The sequence below is a fragment of the Charadrius vociferus genome, unplaced genomic scaffold (genome assembly GCF_000708025.1).
Source record: "Charadrius vociferus isolate BGI_N301 unplaced genomic scaffold, ASM70802v2 scaffold763, whole genome shotgun sequence".
In the NCBI taxonomy this organism is placed as follows: Eukaryota; Metazoa; Chordata; class Aves; order Charadriiformes; family Charadriidae; genus Charadrius; species Charadrius vociferus.
Window position 1 is genome coordinate 1,261,269 of NW_009647685.1, and position 23,025 is coordinate 1,284,293.

The following is a 23,025-nucleotide window of genomic DNA, read 5'->3' on the forward strand; positions in this document are numbered from 1 at the left end:
CTGTTCAGCATGAGCAGGCTGACCTTTTGGTAATTCAGTTGTCAGTGCATAGAGTGATTTATGGGATGACGAGACATTTAATTTCTTTGGGGAGAAACTATTTAAAACCACCTCTTTTTTATAATAAAAAATTGCTCTTTTGCCTGCCTTGAGCCTGGTTTGTGTGAAGACGGAGGGATAATGTGAGCCCAGAACAGGGAGCTGAGCCTGCCTGAATCTTAACCCTTGCTCTGGTCCTGATTGACACAGTGGTCTTAGGCAGCTCAGTGAGGGCTTTGTCTGCCCACCTGAAATCTATGATTTTAAAATACACCATCTTAGTTAAAACTGTCCTAATATCGTAGCATGCCTCTTTTTTGGCTGTTTCTTCATACCAGCAGAGCTATTCCTCTTCTGGAGAAGGTCTAAGCTAGATTCATGTAATTGTCTTCCCAGTAGGGGTTTTATTGCAGTCATTGTTCTGGGCTTAGAAACAGAAGCCCCCCACCATCACAACCATAAAACCACAAGATGAACCCAGAAACTTAGACAAAAACAGTGGCTAAAGCAGACCTCAACTGTTCTGCCTCTTCTGACATCTGAAAACAGTGAGAATGAGTGTTAATCCTTCTCAGCCTAGTAGCTGAAGGCACAGAAGCCATGCTGAAATGGGACTGTTTCCAGTAACTGGTCTGGGCTCTAGCTGTATCCCTGGTTCAAAACCTGTGGTATTTAACTCATGGTAGCAAAATAGCAGCTGAAAATTCTGATCTTCTATCTTCACATGCTAAAGTGTATGAATTTACAATATTTTAATAATAGACTTGTGCTCAAAGGGGCAATGGAGTGAAAGGAGTTATAGCAGTGCTTGTCTTCTGCAGCTGGTCAAACACATGTCTGTTGGAGAAGACTGTTGTGGCCAAACTGAATTTATTTTGCATGAAAGAAACAGGTCCTGTTTTGAAAACTTTCATGAAAAGTTGTTTGCCCCCCCCTGAAACTAAAGAAATAACTTTTGAGGACTTTGAATGTAATTCCATTTTCAAAATTTGCTTTTATTTTATGTTTGCTTTATAGTTTGTCAACAATGCATTAATTACAAGCTTTGTTGGATAACCTGGTTCATATTCATTGTCCAAAAGTTTTGTATTGTTTTTATTATAATGTTCAGCTGATTCTGCAGTCACTATTTTGGTTTTGAAAGTAGCATTTCTATCTGCAATAAGCAGTTTCTTGAGTTATTTTATTTGAAGTAACCATGGACAAATAGGTAACAACATCAAAATGGGTCTTCTTGCAGACTTTTGTTTTGCAGAAAATTCGGCAAATAGTTATTCCTGTTTCAGATCTGATTGTTGTGGGATTTTTAAATATAAAAAAAAAATCATGCAAATAGGAATTTGTGCCTTTTAACCAGCTTTACTGCTTTTATTCTGAAATTACAGGCCTCTTCCCCGGCTCTTCTGTAGATTGCAAGGAAGCTGGGGGCTGTTGTCTGCTGAGGTTCTAGTTTCCTGCTCTAGCATTTATTTTTCCTCTGTGGTTAATACTTGGTCTTATCATGCATGTTTAGCTTGGCTGAAGTAGGAAAGCAGAAGGAGAAGGCTGTGCCTCAGTGGTGAAAGCATGTAAATTCATTTTCTAGCATAATTGTGATTCATCAGAGCGTAGCTGCATTTGTATTGAGGCTACAAAGACCCAGCAGTGGGTTCCTGGTCTGTGAGGCTGGGTGAATCCCACCTTGCGAGGTAGGGTAACTCCTGGTGTCTGTGACTGCCCCGGGTGCAACCGAGTGTCTAATCCCCATCGGCATGCTGGTGCTTCTTCAGCCGAGTTCCTGATTTAGTTTTATTTGGCCCAGGTTATTACAAAACTACATGGGTTTATTTGTGAAAGATGTCCATGAGTACTTGATTTGTTTCTCCATTGTTCTGGGAGAATTATTCCTTAGGGGCTCCCCTTGGAAAGCAGGCATCTGAGAAATCTGAGATGTTTGTTCACAGCTATGAAGTAGATTTCTTGCACGTTTATAAAGATAACTTTGTTTCTTTGGGCCTCAATTAACTGCCTAGAACATAGGAAAAATGAGTACGCAAATCTTTTGTGTGAGGGGCCTGTTGTACTGATACATGGTGTCTTGGACAACGTGGCCTCAGACATCATGGTGATGCCACTGCAAATGCTTGTTTTCTTGTGCATTTTCATTTCCCCCTTCCTCTGTGACAGGTTTTGCTTGTTAAATTATCAGGCCTTGGGGCTGACACCAGTCTTGGTTGATATCCAGTGGAAAGCTGATGCCCAGCTCAGTAATTAGAGTATGAGTTGCACCATTTGCTGCGCCTGCTGATTGTGAAGGGTGGAGGAAAACTGAGAGTATCTGAAGTTCCTAACTTCAGGCACATCATTTCCGTGTTCACGTCGGGGACTAAAATTTCATTTGCAGTTGGTGGAAAGGTCAATCTCCCTAGAGGTCCCTTCAGAGCATCTTGCTTTGAAGCATAATTGGGGTGCTCTAACTTGCCCATGGGAGCTACTTGCTGGTGTTGATTTTTCTAGGCAACTTAGCTCCTCACCTGGCTGACTTTGTGCAAGTGCACCCTGAACGTATTCAGTGCCATTGACAGACGGGCATGGGTGCCCTCCAGGAGCCCTGTCCATCTGAGATGCATCACCTTGATACCCTCAAGTCAAAAACCATTCCTGTGCTTCTTTCCTGCAGACGTTCGTCAATGACGTGAGGATTCCTGACCAGAAATACATCACCCTAAAACTGAATGATGTCATTCGCTTTGGCTATGATATCCTTCTTGTCTGAAGAGGGAGTGGGATGTGGTCTTTGATTGGGCATTGTGCTGTTGGCTGCGTGGGGAGTTAACAGTGCTAATTGTGACTAACGAATAAGGGTGTTTGTTTTGCCTCTGGAGCCTTTGGATGGCTCAAACTTTTGTTTCTTCACCATGGACCTGATTCAGAGCATATTAATCATGATGCATGCTACCTTCTTTGGAATTTGAATCAGGCCCTGCACTGGCAGTAGTGACTGTGGAGGGTAGTGACTTTGGAGGTGCCTCTTCAGACAATTTGCAGGTCTTCAGCCTTAAACGTTTAGCTTTGGGGCTTGTGGTCAGACCCGTGACTCTGAATCGATTGAAGTTTGCCTGTGCAAATTGCTTCTGCCACAAAATGCAAGAGTAAATCTTTCTTTAGCAAGAGCAAATTTCACCTCTGTTGAGGGAGGCTGGGCTGCAGTTACTGCTTTGTTTACAGAGTCGCAAATCCTGCTAGTGTCTGCTAAAACACCTTTGCCTTCATCCCTTTCCTTTTTATCCTGATTTGAGTGTATGACTGGCTATAAGTGTAGATGTTGGAATGCCCTTCTGACCCTGCAGAGCAACAGTGGTAAGTAGATGCTCCTATTGCTGCCTTTTAATGTAATCTAAGTTTGGTTTTGTTTTGTTTTGGTTTTTTTTGGTTGCTTCTATCTGCCAAACTTTACTCACTCACGCTGAATTTAGAAGTAGCAAGTGTTGTCTCCCGGTTTATTTTTGGGCGGAAATTTCAGTTAAAACAGTCCAGACATTTCTGAGAATAGAGGCAGAGACTATGTTTCACCATTGCAAGGGGAGGAAGTGTGTGGCTGGAAAACTCTCATGCGTCCTTGACCCCAAGGCCACACTCTTGTGCTTTTCGTTGTCCCCATGATAATCAGTTTGTGCATGGCCATGCTGTAGCCCTTGAAATGCTCCAAACCTTGCTGGAGCCGAGCGAGCTGAAGCGGTGAGGAGAGGCTGAGCCTCCCTGGTCTTCCAGGGATCTGGGTACCTCGGCTCTAGGCAGTGACAGTGCAGGAGCACTCACTGTTGTAACAGGGATGCTTAAACTGATGTGTGTGCAATCCTGGATCTGCTGAAAAAGACAGTTTTCTAGGCCTTGTGGTAAGATCATACTTTTGGTCTTGGTCTTGCTTTGTCTCTTGCCATTTTAGAAATAACAAATTCTTGCTTCACAGTGGTATTCCTTTTTTTTTTTTTAAGGGAGGTAGTTACTGAATCTGTTTTTTTTTTTTTTTTTAAAAAAAAGAAAAATTATTTGCCTTCAGATCAGTATTTGAACAAGCTGCAGTTGATGAGGGTTCAGGCATACATGGAGGGCGAAAAGTACTGAGTAGCCCCTTACTGAGTGCTGCCCAGTAAAAGAGCACTGTCATGTGGGATCGTGTCATTAAAGGTGGCTTCTCACTGCACACATGATGAAGCCTGTTACAGTCCCATAGGCAACCTCAGTTCTAGCGTTTCTTGACTTTGCAAATATTTTTTTCATGTATCTGGTCATGTGTCTTCTGGTCTCTGGATGTGTGAGGGAACTCGTTGAAGCTTTGCCGTGAGCTGCAGTCTAGTGAAGACATCAGCCAGTGCCTACAGCGTGGGTAGGTTTTAATGGCTGCGATACAGGTTTAAACTTTTTATAGAAAGCAATTCTGAGCACTAAGCAGCCGCGTTGAAGTGTTTAGTCCTGCAGCCCTTACATGGATATTCATGTGAAATGAATGATTGCATTTATGAATTGTAGAATTTATTGCCCTCAACAGGAAAACTTTAAAGAATGTAGGTTTTAGAGTCATCTTTTTACTTCAGCGTAGTTGCTATGGCAGTTACAATCTCTTCCTCTCCTTCATTGCTTCAGTGCCACTCTCTTTAGCAGTGCTTTCTGTGCGTACCCCGTTCAGCTCGGTGTGGATGGCAGCATCTCCTGAGGTCTCCGAGTCAGCTATGCACTCTTGCATAAGAGCGTTTGTGTCTCTTCCATTTACAGTTTCACTTGCAGACTGTGCAGAGATTCCCTGCTATGCCAGTATCACTTGGTTTATTTTTAGTCTAACATTTTCCATCTTTCCTTTTTCCTCCCCTTTGCTCTGTGCTGTGCTGATTGGATTGTTCATGATGACATTGCCAGATGCTTCCTTTTTTTTTTTTTTTTTTTTTTTTTATGTGGCGTTGCTGAGGATTATTGCCCAGGCTCAACCATGTTGAACGCCTCCCTTCCTAGGAGGTCACGGCAGCTCATGACCTGATTTACTTTTCATCCAGGAAACTGCAGTGGCTGAAAGGCCTTGTCAGGACAAGCGAGCACCATAGTCCCAGACGTCCCTACAGGGAGCTGAACTCTACTGTTTCCTTGTCCCATCTTGGCCAGGATACCATGAGGAGAGAATGGTCTGCTTGGAGCTGCCAGCTGGGTGGAGAGGAGAGGGGTGTGAGTTGAGTCAGGGCTCTGGTTACTCCCCCGAGTCCTGCACGGAGCTGCTAGTGCTCCCCCAAGCTTCTCCTGCCCTGCTCCCCTTGTCTGCTGCCCGTCAGTTGGCATGGGTCTGGCCAGCAGATGGGATGGTACACTCTTGCAAAACATGCATGACAAAGACCATGGTGGGATACAGTGCAGTCAACTTTTAATACCCTGCATATTTTAAGCTGCTTTGGTTTTATGATCTTGTTTTCTTTCTGTGACTAAGTGCTAGATTTCTCTGTCCATCCAGTTCCTTTGCAATTTCCTTAACGAGCACTGTACATTCGAATATGTATGTTCTGGAACAAATTCAACACAAAGTCCCAGAAGAAGCATTAAAGGTAAGGGTGTCTGGGTGTAGGTGCATTTTTAGATTTTTTTTTTTTTTAAAGTGCTCTAGTAATGGTCAACCAGACTGAAATATTAAAATACTCTTGACAGCAATGAAATGTTCCGCAACACGAGGGTCTCCTTGGATTGGGGCTTAATAAAACCTTGCTTTGAGGAGAGAGGCATTTCCCAGTTATCTCAGCTCTGATCTCTCTTATCCCTGTGCTAACATGTAGATGAAATTATTTATCATTTCATGACTGCCAACAAAAAAGGTTACTAGAGGTGTAATATATTAAAGAACAGTCAGCACATTAACTTGTGGGTGAAGCACAGCAGAACTTGTTCCCTCACCGAAGTGGAGCGCAGGTGACTTTTTCTGAGCATGGTGACTTAGGCCAGCACTATGTCACTTCTTCCAGCAGGCTAAAGTTTGCTTAATTTATTCCTGTATATCATCTCATTTTTGCCTTCAAGCTCCCAATTTTTGCTTACTGAGCAGTCCTCTTATGAGTGAGGTGTTTTTTAAACAAAGAGTTCAGTAACAGGTACGAAATATTCAAGCATCCTTTTATCTAAGGCAGAAAAGCAACCCCCTCTAGGCAAGAAAGCTGTCATGTTCAGCTAGGGACTGGGCTATCAGTGCTAAGCATCACCTCTTGGCTAGCAGATACTGTCTTCTTCGCCCTTGTTCCATGTTTAGGACTTTGAGAGGATCGGAAATGTAACAGCTAGAATTGGGCAAATGATTCATTGAACTTACTCAGGGGTAATCTGGATGGGTATACCCTATTATTAATTTACTTGTTATAAACTGACTTTTAAATAGCTCATTTACTATGTTAACGTGGAGCGTGTTTGAAGGCAGAATCACTTTTCTAGCTGGAGAGAGGGTTTGGAAATAAATAATTAAAATATATTTTAATTGCCTTTGCTGAAAAACTGAGATAACGCAGATGAGCGCCTTGAAAGAATTTATAATATTGCTTTAAGAACAAAGGGGATTTCAGGGTTTGAATCTTGAATGGAAAACGGCCTAAGTTCTGATTCTTCTTAGTTTATTCTTTAAAGGGTTTCCTAATTAGCTATTTTGCAGAGCTAAGTCACAGTGACCTTCTCATGGACTACAATTGTCACGTGATATCTTCCAAATGGGGTATTTGAAAGCCTCTCAGCTGGCATTTCTGCTGTTCTGTAGCCTCTACTCAGGTGTGCTTTCATTTTGTTGCAGAGCATAGCTGCAGTATTTGCCTTTGCGTGATCTGTTTGTGGGGAAGGGTGGTCTATCTTTTCCACGGGCTGGCACACGGATCGAACGGGCACCCTGCAACTGGTCTTTGTGTCTCTGCAGCATGAGAAGTACACCAGCCAACTTCAGATGAATTACAAAGGTACGCCAATGAAGAGGGCGGAGCAGCCCATGGAGCACGGTGTCTACGCTGAGTCCCCGCAAGCAAAGCTGGAGAAAGGAGAGAGGAAAGCAATTACAGGTACTGGCTTGGGAACCAGTTAATCAAGATTCAGAACAAAGTGCAGCTTGAGCCCTGCGCTGGGTCAGGATTCTGACAGTACAGTGTTGTGGGCTGTGTCTAGGAGCAGTTCCAGAAGAGTCATCTTTCTAAACCTCTAGGTATTCCAGACTCTTGGGTTTTGGAGATTCAGACTCAAAAAAAAAAAAAAAAATAAAAAAAAATCAGCTGGCAGAGTGGGTTACACATGCCTTGTCGCTATGTGTGTGCTGGAGAACCTGTAGGCTGAGCAGGTTTGGGAAGTTCTTTGGCACCTGTATGGTCTATTTTTAATTTCCTAATCATAAGCTGGTGTTTGAACAGAGACGGTGACTCAGAGTAGAAAATGTATGGCTGCTGTGGTGTGGTGCTGGCAGGCAGGCAGGCAAAAAAGCAACGAGCCATTTCTTTCAAAAAGCCCTGTATGGTCTTAAAGGGTTGTATTTCCTGATGTGCCAATACGTGGGATTGAAACTGACTGCCAAACTGGGAGACATTTGCTTCAGGTTCACTGTTCCCCAGCTCCAAACCTTTTCCATTTGAAAAGTCCTTCTGTTCTCCATTTCTTTACCCACTGCTGCCTTCCTTTAAAGACCCTTTGTTAAACTTGCCTCCTCCCCATTCCCCACCATGACGGGCCAAGACCTCCCTAGCAGTCTTGTCTCACCTATCTCACCCAGCTTCCTACCTCTTGTATGTACTGCCCTGGCAGGTTCCTCCCCAGTTCTGCTTGGATATCAGTTGGTTGCCTTCTAGAGCTTGATGATGCATGGGAGGAATAAATACGGTTTTAAAGCATCCCGGTGATGCGATGGTCTTGTGGTACCAGGATGGCAGAGCAGCTGGAAAGCTTTAGGGTTAGCAGAGAGACTGCCTACTGGGTCTGTTGGAGGAAGCAGCAGGGAGGTGGTTGGAAGGAAGAGGATGGGCAAGTAAAAAGAGTGAGAGAGCATCTTGGGCGAGGTGACCTAGAGATACGTACAGCAGCTTTCTAGAAGCGTGTACAACTCTGGGTAAATCTGTTAAGGTTTCCTGATAACTAATTGGAGTGGGTTGACTGACCTTAATCTCCCATGTATTGTCTTTATGAAAATCCCTCTAAGCTGACACAGTGTACTAAAACAGTGTAGTTTTTCTCCCTGGTCTCGTTGTTGCCTGCAGCTGTGCGTGGAAGCACACACACATGCACCCGTGTGCCCAACTCCTATTTTCTGCACTGCAAAACCTTTCTTTGTATTGCTTTAGCTGCGTCTGCGTGTTGCCCTCCCCCATGGATGTGGTATTTGTGACTTTGCCTCACAAACGTGCAGTTAAAGGGATGAAGTTGGTGATAATTAAACATGACACCGCAGAGGGTGAGAAGAGGTGAACCTCACTGGGGGTAGAGCTCTCCAGCTGCATTGCAAGGGGCGTGGGGTTCTTGAAAAGCACTGCTGGTAACTGGAACCAGTTTGTGTTTGCTGCCTGATTGCATGAACATTCTCATTTTTATTCTTGCCACCTTCCAAAATACACCTTGGTTGGTTTTAACCTACATAGTGTAAGCGGTTGGTATTTGGAACATCTTCAAAGTCAGAATGTTGAGTGACTCTTCAGCAAGGTGACCCATTTCTCTATCGTGTGGTTCGCAGACCTGCATTACGTTTCTGTCATCGTTAACAGGCAAGGCCGTAGGTCTAAGGCAAAAAGGGCTGTGAGTACTTATTTGGGGCCAGTGATGAAGTATGTCAGGTGCAGTGGGACTGATGGACAGATATAAAAAAACAAAGTGTGAGGTGCCCCTAACCCCACTGAAAGATGGAGGAATTCAGGACTTTTTGTTGGAGGGATTTTGCTGTGTTGGACTGAAGCCTGTGGAAGCAAGAGAGGGAGTCTGAGCATTAAATCAGCGTCTCGCTCTCCAAAAAGCATCTCTGTCACGTGAGCAGAATGATCAGTGGGTGCCTTTTTCATCTGCGATGTGACTAATTCACCTTGTCTTCAGCTGCACACATGCAGTTTCTCCTTGGTTTCTCGGAGGAGTGGCAGCAATTTAAAATGATTAGTGGAAAGAAGAATGTAGTATTCTTACAGGGAGTGGGCTTGCTTAGTAGCAGCAGAAAGAGGCTTTGGGGAGAGAGCTGTTCTGCTAAGCCCATAGGTATTTAGGAATTTGCATTGACTAATTAAAGCAAGGTCTGGGGTGACAAAAGCCTTTGGAAGGATCGCTTCCCAGGGCCCGGGTGGAAAAGAGGCAAAGGGAATGCAAGCTTTCAGGAAAGAGGTTTAACAAAACAATGTGAACAATTAGAGCTGCTTAGAATTGGGAGGAGGTGAGGGGCTGAGGATAAAGAGATCCAGCAGAGTGAATGGGAAACAGCTCAGCCGTTTAGTCTTTATGCTGTTGAACTTGCAGCTTTTGGGTGTATGTTGCCTGTAAGCAGAAAATCATCAGTCTCTTTGAAACGATTGAGGCGAGGAGTTTGGTAAGCCCTGTGGGCTGGATATGGATATGAATAAGAAAAGTGCCCACAGTTCAGCTAGCTGATGCTAAAAATAGCCATCAGCTCTCACGTTTAAAGCCTTAAATGATCAGGAGGCCAGGTAAGACTGTCACAATCCCCATCTGTTGCTACCTGAGTTGAGGTACTGGATGAGATAAGCCACTTTGTGGTCTTCTGTTCTCAATACATAGTTAATCCTCGGGCTGATCTTAATTTATTTATTTTTTTTAAAGCCCTCACAAGCTGATGGCACTAGATAGTGCTGAATCTGATGACTAACTTCTGAATAACTGCTGCAGGCCTGAGTTTCCAGAGGTGGAGGCTGCCCACAGCGTCCAGCTGAAATGGACATCACCGGCTGCAGGAGTAGGACTTGAGCTTCTCCTGGGATTTATGAAATAGGCTTTCTCATCAGTTTGGCGTCCGCGTCATTAGGGAGTCCTGTCAACAGAGTGGCCGACTTGAAAGTCTTGTTGGTGTCCAGGGCTGAGGTCAGCAGGCAGTGTGGACGGAGGCAGTGGGAGTTGTGCCCGGTTGTGGAGTGGTTTCCATGGTCTTTGGCTGCTTTCCCCATGAGATCATGGTAATAGCTATTTAGACACACAGCTCTGCCGTAGCCTTTAATTTAGGGGAGTGGTGGTGGTTGTGGTGTATCTGCTTTTCGTCTGAGCTAGGGTGGTGGTATCTGCAGCATGTTAAAGGTTTGACCGTATAATTGTTACAAATAAATTTGTGATTATCAGCCTGATTTGAAAGCCTCTGGGATCTGTGTATGTTCACAGCATGTACAACAGACCAGGGCTTAGGTTTGCTAGGCACATGTGAAATAAATACTGCAGCAAAGAGAGAATTGCTTTATGGTTATTCCTACTAGGTCTGAATTCTCTATTTTGGAAAGGAGTTAAAAAGCAGAGATGTAAGGAATTAATTCTAAAATGTTATAGCTAGATCATCTTTTTTCCCCCCAAGGCCTCTGCTGTAAGAAGCCTACTCTGCATCTTCTGAAGATGGACATTATTGTTATTAATAATGAATCAAAACCTATTTGACTTAAAGCAAGCTGGATTTCTCATGCTTTTGTTATGACTTGCTGTAGACAGCTTCAAAGCTGCATGTGCTTCTGTCAGCAAAGAAATTTGCCGTTGCTGTCTGTCTCTCTCATGATGGTTTGAAGCTTTGTGAGGACCTGGGCGAAGCGCAGCCCTCAGTCCTGTCCTGACCACAGGGGCCACCTTCAAGGGAAATCAGACCCCTCTGCAGTGGGAGCTGCATGCTTGTTGTGAAAGCTCTTCTGACCACTTGCTGATAGAAAGCAGCATTAATGTAGGCTTTCTCCTTTCCCTTTCATCACTTGGACTGTATTTTTGGTCTTGCTCTTGTGGCGTTCTGTCTGATTCACTTCTCCACCAAGTCATCCTTTGTATTGACATGTCTCACTTTGTTTTGTTGTGGTGCCTCTCCTTCAGGTGATCAATAGTTCATTATTAATTTAACTGGCCACGTCGTTGTCAGACTTGTTAAACAAATGGACCTTCCTTGTTCTTGCGCTAAAATAGCCTTCATTTTTTCTTTTGAGTGACTGCCCCAAAGACTGAAATCCAGGAGCAGAACATGTGCATGTCAGTGGTCTTCCTTGTATTACACCGTCACAGATAGCTCAGTGTTTATCTGGCTGAGTGCCCGTGCTGACCTCAATTCAGTTATCTAAAAGGGTGGTTTTTGGGCTGTCTGCCTGAATTGATGAGCCAAGAAATATGTCTAAATGAATTGGCACCATCTGGGCAGCCTGGCAGGGAGTGGAGAGAGGTGGTAACGAGCTGCCATCAATTGGAGGAAGTCTCATGTCGTTTAAGCGGCTGAGCAGTTAGTTTTCATTGGTGTTCCTTGCTTCACCGCTGCCTCTGGCAAGCCCTGAGTCTCTCTGCCCTTGCAAGAGCTTCCATCTTACACTAAAATGTAATAGATAGGCAGTGGCTTCAGGGTGGTGTGTGTGTCTCGGGACACAGGCAGACGCACTGCTTTGGGTGCTGCAGGTCCAGGTTGGGGTCGCTACATAAAATGCATCCCAGCTGGTGAGGAGCAAAGCCCCCTGGCACAACTGCATATGTAGCTGCTCCCTGGCCTGCTTCTGTCACAGCCATCTGGTTTAGCTGCTTTCCTATCGTGCTTTTTTCCCCCCCACCCCTTTTTATACAATATTGTTGTGTTAGAGCTGGAGTGGGGGAGTGGGTAGAGGCGTCGGGTCGGTTGTGCTGGCAAATTAGAAGGGACAGAGTCTTCTGACATGAGCAGGGTAGCAAATTTATGTAGCTCTTCTGAAGTCAGGGAAATTTTATTCAGGCTTAGGATCTGGCCGCTAGCAGCAGTAGCTGAGAATCAGGGTGTCTGTGTCACTTGATAATTTTATTCAAAATGCAAATTAATATGAAGGCTCAGTGGAAACATTAATTGCTCTTAAAATATTGAAACTGTCCCCAAATAGCAAGACACTGACTCCTCGGCTTCCCCTCTGTGCTTTTTGCAGTCTTTAAAATGAAGTTCCAGTTTATTGTGGAGGCCGGGAGAGGGAAGGAATAAATAAAATAAAAAAAAACCCCAAAACAAAAAGCGCCCCACAGAAGTGAGCAGATGTGTTACCCACGCTGTAGCTGTACCGCAGCGTTGCAGGTGGGCCTGTGTGAGCTCTGTCATGGGGCAGGAGGGACCTTCTGCCGCCATGCAGTGAATGCAACGGAGTGGCTTCCACACTGGTTGCCCCGGGTCTGTGCACTCTGCCCAGCCTGATGCACTCACTGTAGATGCTCCTCGAGCCCTGGGGTTTTGGCTCAGTGCTAGCTTTTGTCAGAGGGGGAATTTGGGGAATTTCGAAGCACCTATTAGGGCTCATTAGGGTAGAGGGGCAAATTTGAGAAGGCAGAGGAGCTGGCTTATTTTTCTGTATAAATCCTCTTTTCCTTCAGCTTCCCTTACAATCCCAAGGTTCCCCATCAGCAGAAAAAGCCTGACCAAGGTTGACTTGCTCCTCTAGCTGCCTTTTCCCTGTAGTAGAAAAGCTCGTGGGGGTCAAAGGCAGTAGCTCCTGTGTTCAACATGCAGGTGGGACACAGATCTTGGGGCTGGAGCACCTTCTGGGAAAAAGTCTGTCCTGCAGGATGGAAGTGAGCTCTCTCAGCTCACTTCTGCCCCTTTGGAAACAAAATTTTCTTGGAACAGGTAACTAGAACCTTCTAGACTAGGGGGCTTTTGAGATCTTGTGAGAGGCTGGGATGTGCTGGAGAGACAAGCTGTAATGAGGCAACTCCTTGCAAGGTGCAAGCCATAACAGCACCCATGCTTGGGAAAGATGCTGCTTGTGTAAGAGTTGGGTGCAAGAAGGTCTTTGCATTTAATCTGTAGGGTAGTGCGCTCAGTATATGTTCCTCCAGCAATTTTAAATAAGCCACTGATGAGCTTTCATAATTGATTTTATAAATTTGAGACAAATATCCAAAATCTGTGTTTCTTCAGGGTTGAGCCCTGCACTGTGCCCCGTTGACCTTTAGGCACGAGTTACCCTAGACATAGCTGGCTGTTGTTAATGGATTTGCCCATCACGCAAAGTATTGTTCTCCTGCCAGCCCTGACTGCCTCTTGGCCATCAACCCTAAGATCAATACTGACTTGAGACCGTGATAATCCATTGCAGTATGTGCCCAAAAGAACATTGGTAGAGCAGATCCCGCATGGTTGGGGTCCAGCGGGCAAGTCACAGCGTGAAGAGAGGGTGGTAGGTTTCTGCTAGGCTGTGTGACAGAAGGTCTCAGTCTAGCGGAGACCAAACACTACATCTGGGTGCCTCTGTTGGTTGACAAGCTTGTGAATAGGTTTTTTCTCTTTTTTTTTTTTTTTTTTTTTTTCCTTCCCCTCACCCTTGAGTGTTTTACCCATCCTCAGTTATGAAACATATAGCTCGGCAGTTCCAATTTATTCATGGTGAGAAATGCTTCCTCCTTTGAACTTTCAAAGGCCGCCTACATAATGGGAACACAGTTTATCTTCCACGCACTCTAGGCAGAAAGGAGAGTAATACTTTCAGCCTCTTTTGATCCTCAGTGTGAAGGGAGGCAGCGTGGTTGATTTTGAAACACGAAGATCTCTTGAAAAGGGCCTGTAGGCTGCATCTGTAAAGCAAAATTTTTGCCTGTGGACTGTCAATGTATGAGCTTATATATGTCTGGAACTATTCTAGAAAAAAAAAACATCTGAAGTAGTGGTCATTGGGTCTGTGTAGCTTTAGAAACAGCAGCATAAAATCTAACCTTTTTTTCTTTGAATTATTTAATTCCCCTTCCTCTCCTAACTTCCCTTATGCTGATGAGTATTTTCTGTCATGTCTGTATTAAAGTAGGGAATGCAAAATTGCACGGCTGTTTGAGGGCTGCTTTATGCAGAGCAGTGTGTAGCTTTAAAACCACAAGCTGAGCGAGCAGCAGCTGGCGATAGAAGCCCAGCTTCTGCTCTGTAGCTGGAGCCAGGGTTTAAGACATGGCAGGTAAAGCGCGTGCTGATGGCTCTTACGGGTAGAGGCAGAAGCAGCGAACAAAGCTGGAGCTTAACCTCATCCCCTGACCTATCCTTGTGTCTCTATCACCTCTAGATGAAAGAACAAAAGCTACTTTATTTGCTTCTCTTAAACTATTATAAAAACATCATAATAATAATAATAACTATACCACAGCTAAATTGAGGTGTATTCTTTTTACTTGTTGCATAAACAGTAGCAGCCCAAGGCACTGCCAAAACACAATCTTATTTTGTGGGAGACAAAACGAGAAGCAGTGGATCAGCTCCTTTGGGTACCAGTTGTTGCAGTGAAGTCCTGATCTTCCACTGAGTGCTTACTGACCAGAGAAAACGATAGAAGTTTGTCTCTTCTAGAGGAAGCTTCTCCATGAGAAAAACCTCTGTCCTGCAGTGACTCTGGAATCCACTTGGTTTACTTTAAGCTTTAGAAAGCAAGAGTTTACTTCTTTACATAGTGTAAGGAGACGGTCTTACCGTTTTCCCTAAATTTGTAACGCTTCAAGAATTTCCTGTTGTGGGATGTGTGTCACTTAAGAGTGGGAGTGGTGAATAGTTTGAAAAAATCCCTGGCCTCACAACATCTGAGTACATGGTGGGGCAAGAAAGGGCAGAGCTAAAGTCTTCCCGGTTAGGATCAGGACAAAAGCCCGATTCTCACCTGAATTGCAGGTGAGTTGCAGACAATTTTGTGGTTGGTGTTTTGTAGTTTGTCCTGCCAAAAATCTTCAGCTTCCTGTGAATAATGAGGCTAGAGAGGGAGAAAAGCCAGTATTTAGGAAACAACTGTGAAAGACAGTGAAGGGGGGTGGAGTCAGCATTGTGCAGCAGAATGTAAAAAAGAAAAAAAGGGAGAGAAAAGAGAAGCCTGAACATACTAATTATTACGTATAATTTGCTGCTGTTATAACTGCATTGTAACAGGTACATGATCTCATCTGACCCTGCTGTTTTTCCCTTTTTGACGTGTGGCTGGCTTCTGTGAACCCGGTAAATTGGTATTTTCTGTGTCAAAGTATTTGCTTATCCTCTTCCTAGAAACCAATACTTACCGCACCCCTCTTTATGGACAGCCCTCCTGGTGGGGGGAAGATGATGCCAATAACAAGGAGGACAGAAGGCAAGAGGAACATTACTCAGGTAATGGAGGTGATTTGGGGTGGGAGAAGATGGGGGGATGACAAAATTTCTGCACACTTTTGATCTTTACTGTGTGAAGCCATCCGGCTTCAAGGCTTTAATTACCACTTTTTTGGTGCTTGTACTTGCACATTCATATCTGTAGATTGCTAATGATGAAACCAGAATAAGGGAAAATTAAAATCTTTCCACTAAAATATTTGAACATTAGAAATAGCAGTTGTGGAATAATTTGGGATGGATGAGAAAGGCCTCACTAAGCCTGGCTGAGATCTAGTTATTCAGCGGTGCTGTATCTGCGGTTGTACACAACCCGCCTGAAATAAACCATCCACTGTGTCTCCTGGGAATTTCCTATCGAAGAGGCACTTTAAGACCTGATGCATTGACTGGATTTGATTAACGTGGAAGCAATCTGTTTCTCACCTCATCACCTTTTGGAGATGTTTAGTCTTACCACTCCTGCTGTTGTGGATCTGTATGCATGGAAGATGCATAATTTTTCACTTGTGCAGTAAACTTGATGTTTCTATCAAGCATATGCTTTACTGCACAAAGAAGTGTTTTATTTCAACGCACGTGTAGCGTATCTGTTCTGTAGTAGAGAGGGTTTGTGACTAGCAGCCCTCCCAAGAGGTTGAAATAAGTAAGTGACCCTCTAGCCAAGAAGTACTATTGCAAAAATGTGGTTTTATCCTTGGTGATGTTACAGAATTAGGTGTTGATCCAGCAAAATCATGCCTGTGATTAGCTTTGCACATTCAGGTTTTTTCTTTGAGCTGTGGAAAGTTCAGTAGGTGTGCATGTAAGTGAATTCAGCAAAGGGAAACGGGATCTTCCTTTCACATCAGCCCAGGCATACAGAAACCTTAAAATGCCATCAGCCACATAGGTTCTGTCAAAACATACAACTGTGCATGTGTGTGCTCAGCACTGTCTTTGAGGAGCAATGGAAGAAAGGACAAAGTGAATATAACAAATGTTGGTCAGACCACAGCAGTACAGTAAGCACTGATTTCGGTGATGAGGCCAGAGTACAAAGCTATCTGAAACAGAACTTGTATTTTTTCTTTAATTCATTTCAGCTAATGTTTCTGAATTTAAGATTTTATTGCCTGTTTTTTCCCCCCTTTTGTAGAAAGATCAAAAGAGATAACCCAACATGAAGAGGAACTGAATGGTAATATTTCTGCTTATAGAGAGGCCCAAGAACAGTCTGTGTTTGCCTTCCGGAGAGAGCCAAGTTACTTTGAGATTCCAACTAAAGAATTTCAGCAGCCATCAAAATCTCCAGAAGCACAGGTCCATGAGATCCCAACAAAGGATGTTGATGCTGTAGTAGCCCCCGTTGTACAGAGTCATGCATCTTTCACTATTGAATTTGACGATGGTACCCCTGGTAAAATAAAGATAAAAGACCATGTCACTAAATTTTCGCTCAGACAGAGAAGACCATATAGTAAGGAACCAGCTCATACAGAAGTGATGTCAGCGGAGAGCAAAGTGGCTGACTGGCTTGTCCAGAATGACCCAAGCTTGATGAGACGGCAGTCTCCAGGAGATGATGTGTACAGTACAAAGAGTGACCTGCCGGTTCATGTGAGGACGCTTAAAGGTGAGTGAATGTCTTGTCATGGGGACATAGTTCTGTTGGCCATGCAAATGCAGCATAATAAAGGGGAAAACCCCTTCTCCTGTCAAGGAGAACTGGACTTAATTATCTCTGCTCCAGATTTGCAAGATGAAGAGTATTTCTTTTAAAGACTGTTAATGGTTTTGAATCTGGCTAGCAGGCTCTTCACCTGGCCATGAGCTAGTCATGTGTGATACTGGCCTGGGGACACCCTAGTCTGTTTCCTCTACATCTATAACACCAGCTCAGCAGTAACAGTGATTGAAAAAAGGATTTTGATTTTTAAATGTCTAAAATAATTTCCATGCTGTCAGGCAGGCTGATAAACACAGGTATTTCAGTGGTTTTTCTTCTCTTGGCTTCTCCTAGCTGAAGGAATGATGTTTCTTTTTAGCTGTAATCCAGAAGAGACTGAGTGTGATCATCATGGCTGTAGTGACAAGAGCCACTTGGTCAGATGACCAAAGGTCATCAAAGACATGGAGACTGGTGATTAGATTTGAGATACACATGATCACCAATGGAGGAAATTGTGCTTGTAGAAGAACATTTCTTCTCTTAAAGTAAAGCTTCTCTGAAATCCTGCTCTGTTCAAAAAACTTCAGGTTTTGCGGACCTGTGTCCTGTTAAGTGTGTCACTATGAGGAATTCTTTGGGGATTTTCAAAGGTCTGAATAGTAGCTTGGAGCCCCGTTCTTAGTGCACCTGGTGGGACTCACATGATTCTCATGTGAATTTGAATATATTTTGCAAGATTGGGGCTTGCTTGGATGTCTCTCTTGGGACATGCACTGAACAGCTAGAAGGGGACCACTGATTCCTGCATGTTCACTGCCTTGCGGGCTTCTGGAAAAGCTGTTGTTCTGAACTGCAACTTCAACTGATGAAGTCATATTGAAGGTTACCAGACCTATTTGTGCTTGAGATCCTTCTTAAACAAGAGCAATACCTTGTTTTCCCTTAGAGGAGTCTTTGTGTGGTCCTTGTTGGGGAAAAAATCCTCCTCATAATAAGAAGAGTTTTACTTGTTACACCTCCAACTTGCTGTTTTGTGTACAGTTTTTTGAGAATCCCCTATGATCAAAATGGTCTCACCTATCCAGCCCTGAGGTTTGGCATGGCATGGAAATTGAACTGTTTTGTTGTCATTGCTTGTTTCTAGTCCTTCCCAATAAGGGACAGTGTTGAGGTGCCCTGCCTGATTATTTAGGGTCTTAGATTTGGTCTACTGTGACTGTGTGATAGAGGGTTTTGAGGTTTGGGTTGAGGTTTTTTTTTTCTTATTGTGATACTAGTTTTTATTGACTTGCTGGAGAACATTGTCAGGGATACAAATGTGCTTCAGTAGTTTTGCTCTTTTCTCTTGGAGAAAACGAGAGAGGTAGGCAGCTGCTGCTCATCCTAGGACTTTCCTGAGCAATGCATGGGAGTGGTGTGCTGACTGCCCTTGCCTTTTTACAGTCCATAAGGCATGGAAAGAAGCTGAGGTAATTTAATGCATATCAAGAAATCAACTCTTTGGACGTTTGATTAAAACATACAGTGTTGGTGGCCTGAGGAGTTTATCCACCTCTGCTTTGGCAGAAGACAGGGTGTCATTTATCTGCGATAGCTGTGTAACATGTTCTTCTGGCAGGGCTAATTTTGAACATGTCTTGGAGGCTACCGCTGGCTGCCTACCAGGTTTGGATCCTCAGGATCAGAGACGCCCACCGTCAGGGTTCATTAGTAACATTTGTTCACTTTCAGGAGCAATGTGGTGAACGTGAAGCCTGGTATCAAGACTAGAGAGTTCAGGGTTTAGCAGCTTGAGGGGATGTGCATGGTGTTCTGCTGGGACATCCCTGGCACGGTGGGTGTTTTTCCTTATGTCCTCACCGTTTTGCATTCAGCAGAGTTATTAGCCAAGACCCTTTAATTTAAGAACTTTTCCTTCCAAGGACAAAGCTTATCAGCCCTCAGGGCACAATGCAAAGTTTGCTGGCTTCCTTCATGAGGATGTTAGGAAACTCTTCAGAGGTCTGACTCCTGGGTTGAATGGATCTTGTATTAAATTCTAATCTTTCACAGCTAACTCGAGGTAATAAATGGTCTTCACCCATGTGTCTGGAGAACTTGCAAAGTAGGTTTGAGCAGTTTTCCTTTCAAACACGTGGTATTTTAGCCAGTATATCTTGCTGCATATTACAGTCTAGAGCGCAGAGACCTCTTTCCCCGTTCTCCCGATGACAGGTTCCTGGTCGTTGACTGAATCGTGTTGTGTGCCTTCACACCCGTTTCCTTCTCCAAAAAAAGGTTTGTTTTTTGTTTTACTTTTAACTTTTTGTTTAAATTACTTTCTGAGAGTCCTGAACTAAGGCGCTGAGGGGCAGAGCATCACTGATACAAAGAGAAGGTTGTAAAGATGGTTGTCACTAACATAAGTGAAAATAATTATAAACTTATTTAATCTTAGTGAACTCTTAAGTAATGATTTAACCTTTGCTTGGCTGGTGATAGGGTGATGTAACTCACGGGGGTGTTATGGTGTGATTCCTAAATCTTCAGGAAAAGTAAAGAATCCTGCAAATTAACTTTTTTGTTAGCCTCTAGTTTGTTTTGCCCTTGTAGAGTGGGGTAACGAGGGTGCTCAGAGGTGCATGCACTTGTAACACTCTGGTCTTTCATCGTGGGGATTTGGCTTCATGGTATACAGCATGCAGGGTTTATTTAGTGATCCTGCAGAGATATTTCTGCTCTATAACAGAGAGAACCTAATGAGGAGATCTTGGACTACAGTGATTGGGCAGAGTGGCAAAATAATGTCATCATTTTTATTTAAATGGGAAAAAGAAAGAAACAAAACATCAAGTATCTAAAACAATCATTGTTACAAAATCAGAAACCCTTGGGGTTGAAATGATTTTGTTAATTGGTTTTTAATAACTTGATAGCCAAGCAGTTGTGAAAATTGGGGTCAGGAGACAACTACTTTCTCTTTTTTTCCTCTGATGGGATGCAATCCCTGTACCACAGCAGATGTCTTTGGAGTTATTTAATCCTATCGGATTTTTTTTCTTTTAACTGAAAAGATAAATTTCAGCTGGGAGGCAATGACAGGGCCACAGCAACTGAGGATATGAAAGTCAAATCTACGTACCTTGTTTCCAGGCAATAGGCACGAGGACGGAACGCAGAGTGACTCCGAAGACCCTGTGGCGCCCAAGGCAGAGAAGGAGACAACGACAGGCAGTGAACGTACGACAGAGCAAACCAGGCTGCAGCGCCAGATGAGGCGAGATCCCCACGAGATGCTGCACAGCAAGCAGGCCTTCGTCATCGAGTTCTTTGAGGACACGCCGCGGAAGAAGAGGTCACAGTCCTTCACGCACAGCGCTCACTCCTCCCAGAGCGACACCGATCCAGGGCTGAAGACCAAGGTGGAAAAGCGCAAGAATGCATTGCCAGCAGAGAAGCTGGGAACTGCGGTACCGCCGTCCCACCTTGGGGCCCAGGCAGGCAAGCCCAATAACAACTCCTCCGGGACCCAAAGAACTAGCTCCTTCAAGAGGGAGAAGACGGAGGATCGGATCAACTCTTCATCCTCTTCTGCTCCTAGAGCACCAGCCAAAACTTACGGGAGTGTTGGGAGGAAGTCTAAAATGGCTCAGGATTTTATGGCTGAGTACTTGCGGGAGACTGCTCAGTCTGGGAAGCCGAGTGCTGAGAAACCAGCACCTCTGCCCATGCCGGTAGCTCCACGCGTGGTTGTATCATCAGAACCAGAGTCTACCTCTGCTCCACCTCCGGAGGTAAAGTCTGCCCAGGGGAGGAGGAACGACGAGGAAGACAGTGTGAGTGAAACAGGCACATACACCATCGAGACAGAGTCGCAGGATAAAGAGGTGGAGGAAGCACGAAAAATGATAGATCAGGTAAATGCTGCTTTTCTGTGCTTGGCCAGTGAGTTGAGGGCTGAAGGCTTGGGCTTCTGCACGTTGTGCTGGAGGGCCTAACTTCATTAGTTGTTGCCGTGAAGGACTGCTCCCTTTTGAATTGGATGTAGTGGGGATTTGTGGTTAGGGGTGGGAAATCATCCTGGGAAATGACCTGTGTTAAGGATAGGCCTTGAAAAAATGGAGAGGGTGATCTTTAGAAAACCCCAACAAAACAACAGAATTACAAACAAACAAAAAACCCACAGACTGCAAGGCAAGGTAAGCCCACAGCAAGGAGCTGCCTTGCTTCCAAAATGAGATTTAGATGTAAAAGTACAACAGTGCGTTTGCCATCTGTTTAGAGGAAAGGCAACAGCAGAACAAAGATGGGGCTGATCCTGCCGAGAGTCGTGTCTGGGAGCAGCTCTGCTTTCTAGAACTGCTCCCAGGCCTCTGCCTTGGCATTGCATCACCTCCTGCCCGCTGTTACAAGGATGGGAGCTGTAGCCCATCACTGACGCAGCATCCCGTGGTAGGCTAAGGAAACGCAGGTCAAGGGCTGGTGCTCTTGATTCTTCACAAGCCACAATGGTAGGTGGTTCTGTATTTGGATGTGCTTGGTTAGAAAGGGAGTGCTTGCTGGCAGGGCAAGTGGCAGCTAGTTGAGATAGTGAAGGGTGTGGTGTAGGGCAGAGGCAATCCTAGATGAATCTATACTCATTTGGATTTTGCAAAGTGAATGATAGTCTAAAAACAAAACCCCAGAGATGAGGGAGAGGCTTAACAAAACCCACCCAACTAAGCAACCGCGGGGCAAACCAAAGTTTGGCTGATTTTCAGGTTTAACTTTCATCTGTGGTCTATTATGAAAACAAAACTGGCAAGTTGCTATGAAGATTTAGTGAAGTGTAGGCAGGAGGATGGTGAGGTTTAAAGGAAGCCTTAATTGAACCTGACTTTAGAGCTTTGTATACAGTGTTCTATGAGCCTGGCTCTAGCTTCCCTCGTTTGTTTATTTATTACATTTCTTCCTTACATTTTGTTTGAAATGTGATCGGAAGCTTTCAGGGCGGGGCACTTAGGAAACAACTCCTCACTGGACCTCAGTGGTTCTGTCCAGGAAGAAAGATGGTACGAATTCTGGACTTGCCGAGGTTTTGAGGTGACTCTGTTTTTTATTCCCCCACCATTGCACACACTTTTTTTTTAATAGAAGTGAGAGTGGAGAACTTTATGGTTAGCTCTGCCCAGCCTAGGCAACCCCCATGGTGGCATCCTCCTCTGAGCTTGTAGTCAGGGAATAGAGTCAAGCCCTTCTGAGGCATGACTGTTGGTCACTCCGCTAAGAAGGCCTGTGTATCTCCAGGGAGAATCTGGCCAACTATTTCAAACACTCGCTTGTCTCGGAGGTGCATCCTTTCCCAGGTCCTCACATGGCAGTTCAAGGCTGCTTTGCCCAGCTCACTCTCTGCTACAGTCTATGAAAGAACCTGGAGATGGAGCTTTCCCATTTTTTATTTTTTTTTTATTTCTTTTTTCTCTAATTCTCCATGAATGAGCTAGTAAATAGCTTTCCTGACACTCATCCTAAATTTCTCAGGGCTGAAAAGGGACTCCTCCTCAGTGAAAGTTACTACTGTTAAAGGCAACACGCGGAAATAATGAGGGTGAGAGAAAAGGTGGGTGTGAGTGGGATTCTCTGAATAAGTATATTTAGAGCTGCTACTGTGGAGTACAGAAGAAAGTGATTTACATAGTTTGTATGGAAGCGTTGGCAAGTGTTTCTGGCCCTTTGGGATCATAGTTTGTGTGTGACTAATGTTTGGTGGATTTGGATTTTGGGCTAATATTTTTCTAGTTTCTTGGTTTTTAATCTTTCCCATGCAAACACCTTTTCAGGTTTTTGGTGTTCTTGAGTCGCCCGAATTTTCCAGAATCTCTTCAGCCTTTAGACCAATAATTAAAGGTGAAAAAGATGACTCCGGTTCTCATCAACATCTAATCAGTGAAAATGGCACTAGTCAGAAGTCACCCTTGCTCCAGGCATTTGCCTCAAAAGCTGTGAATGGGTCTCAGGCTGATTCGCAGGTACGGGCAGTCCAGGTGGATTTGCTGGGATGGTGGAGGTGTAGATGGGTTTTCTGTCTGGATGGAAATGTGATGCATAGGTAGATTTACATTTTGAGGAGACC

General features: G+C 44.3%; 1 protein-coding gene across 1 annotated transcript in view; it reads left to right on the plus strand.

Moving 5' to 3' along the window:
- CEP170B (centrosomal protein 170B) overlaps positions 1 to 23,025 on the plus strand; it is a 55,052-nt gene that overhangs the window by 12,719 nt on the left and 19,308 nt on the right. Inside the window, 7 exon segments of the mRNA XM_009881362.1 lie at positions 2,699 to 2,777; positions 5,545 to 5,603; positions 6,944 to 7,082; positions 15,182 to 15,283; positions 16,422 to 16,898; positions 20,067 to 20,830; positions 22,733 to 22,921. Of these exon segments, the coding sequence (XP_009879664.1) occupies positions 2,699 to 2,777; positions 5,545 to 5,603; positions 6,944 to 7,082; positions 15,182 to 15,283; positions 16,422 to 16,898; positions 20,067 to 20,830; positions 22,733 to 22,921 (1,809 nt within the window).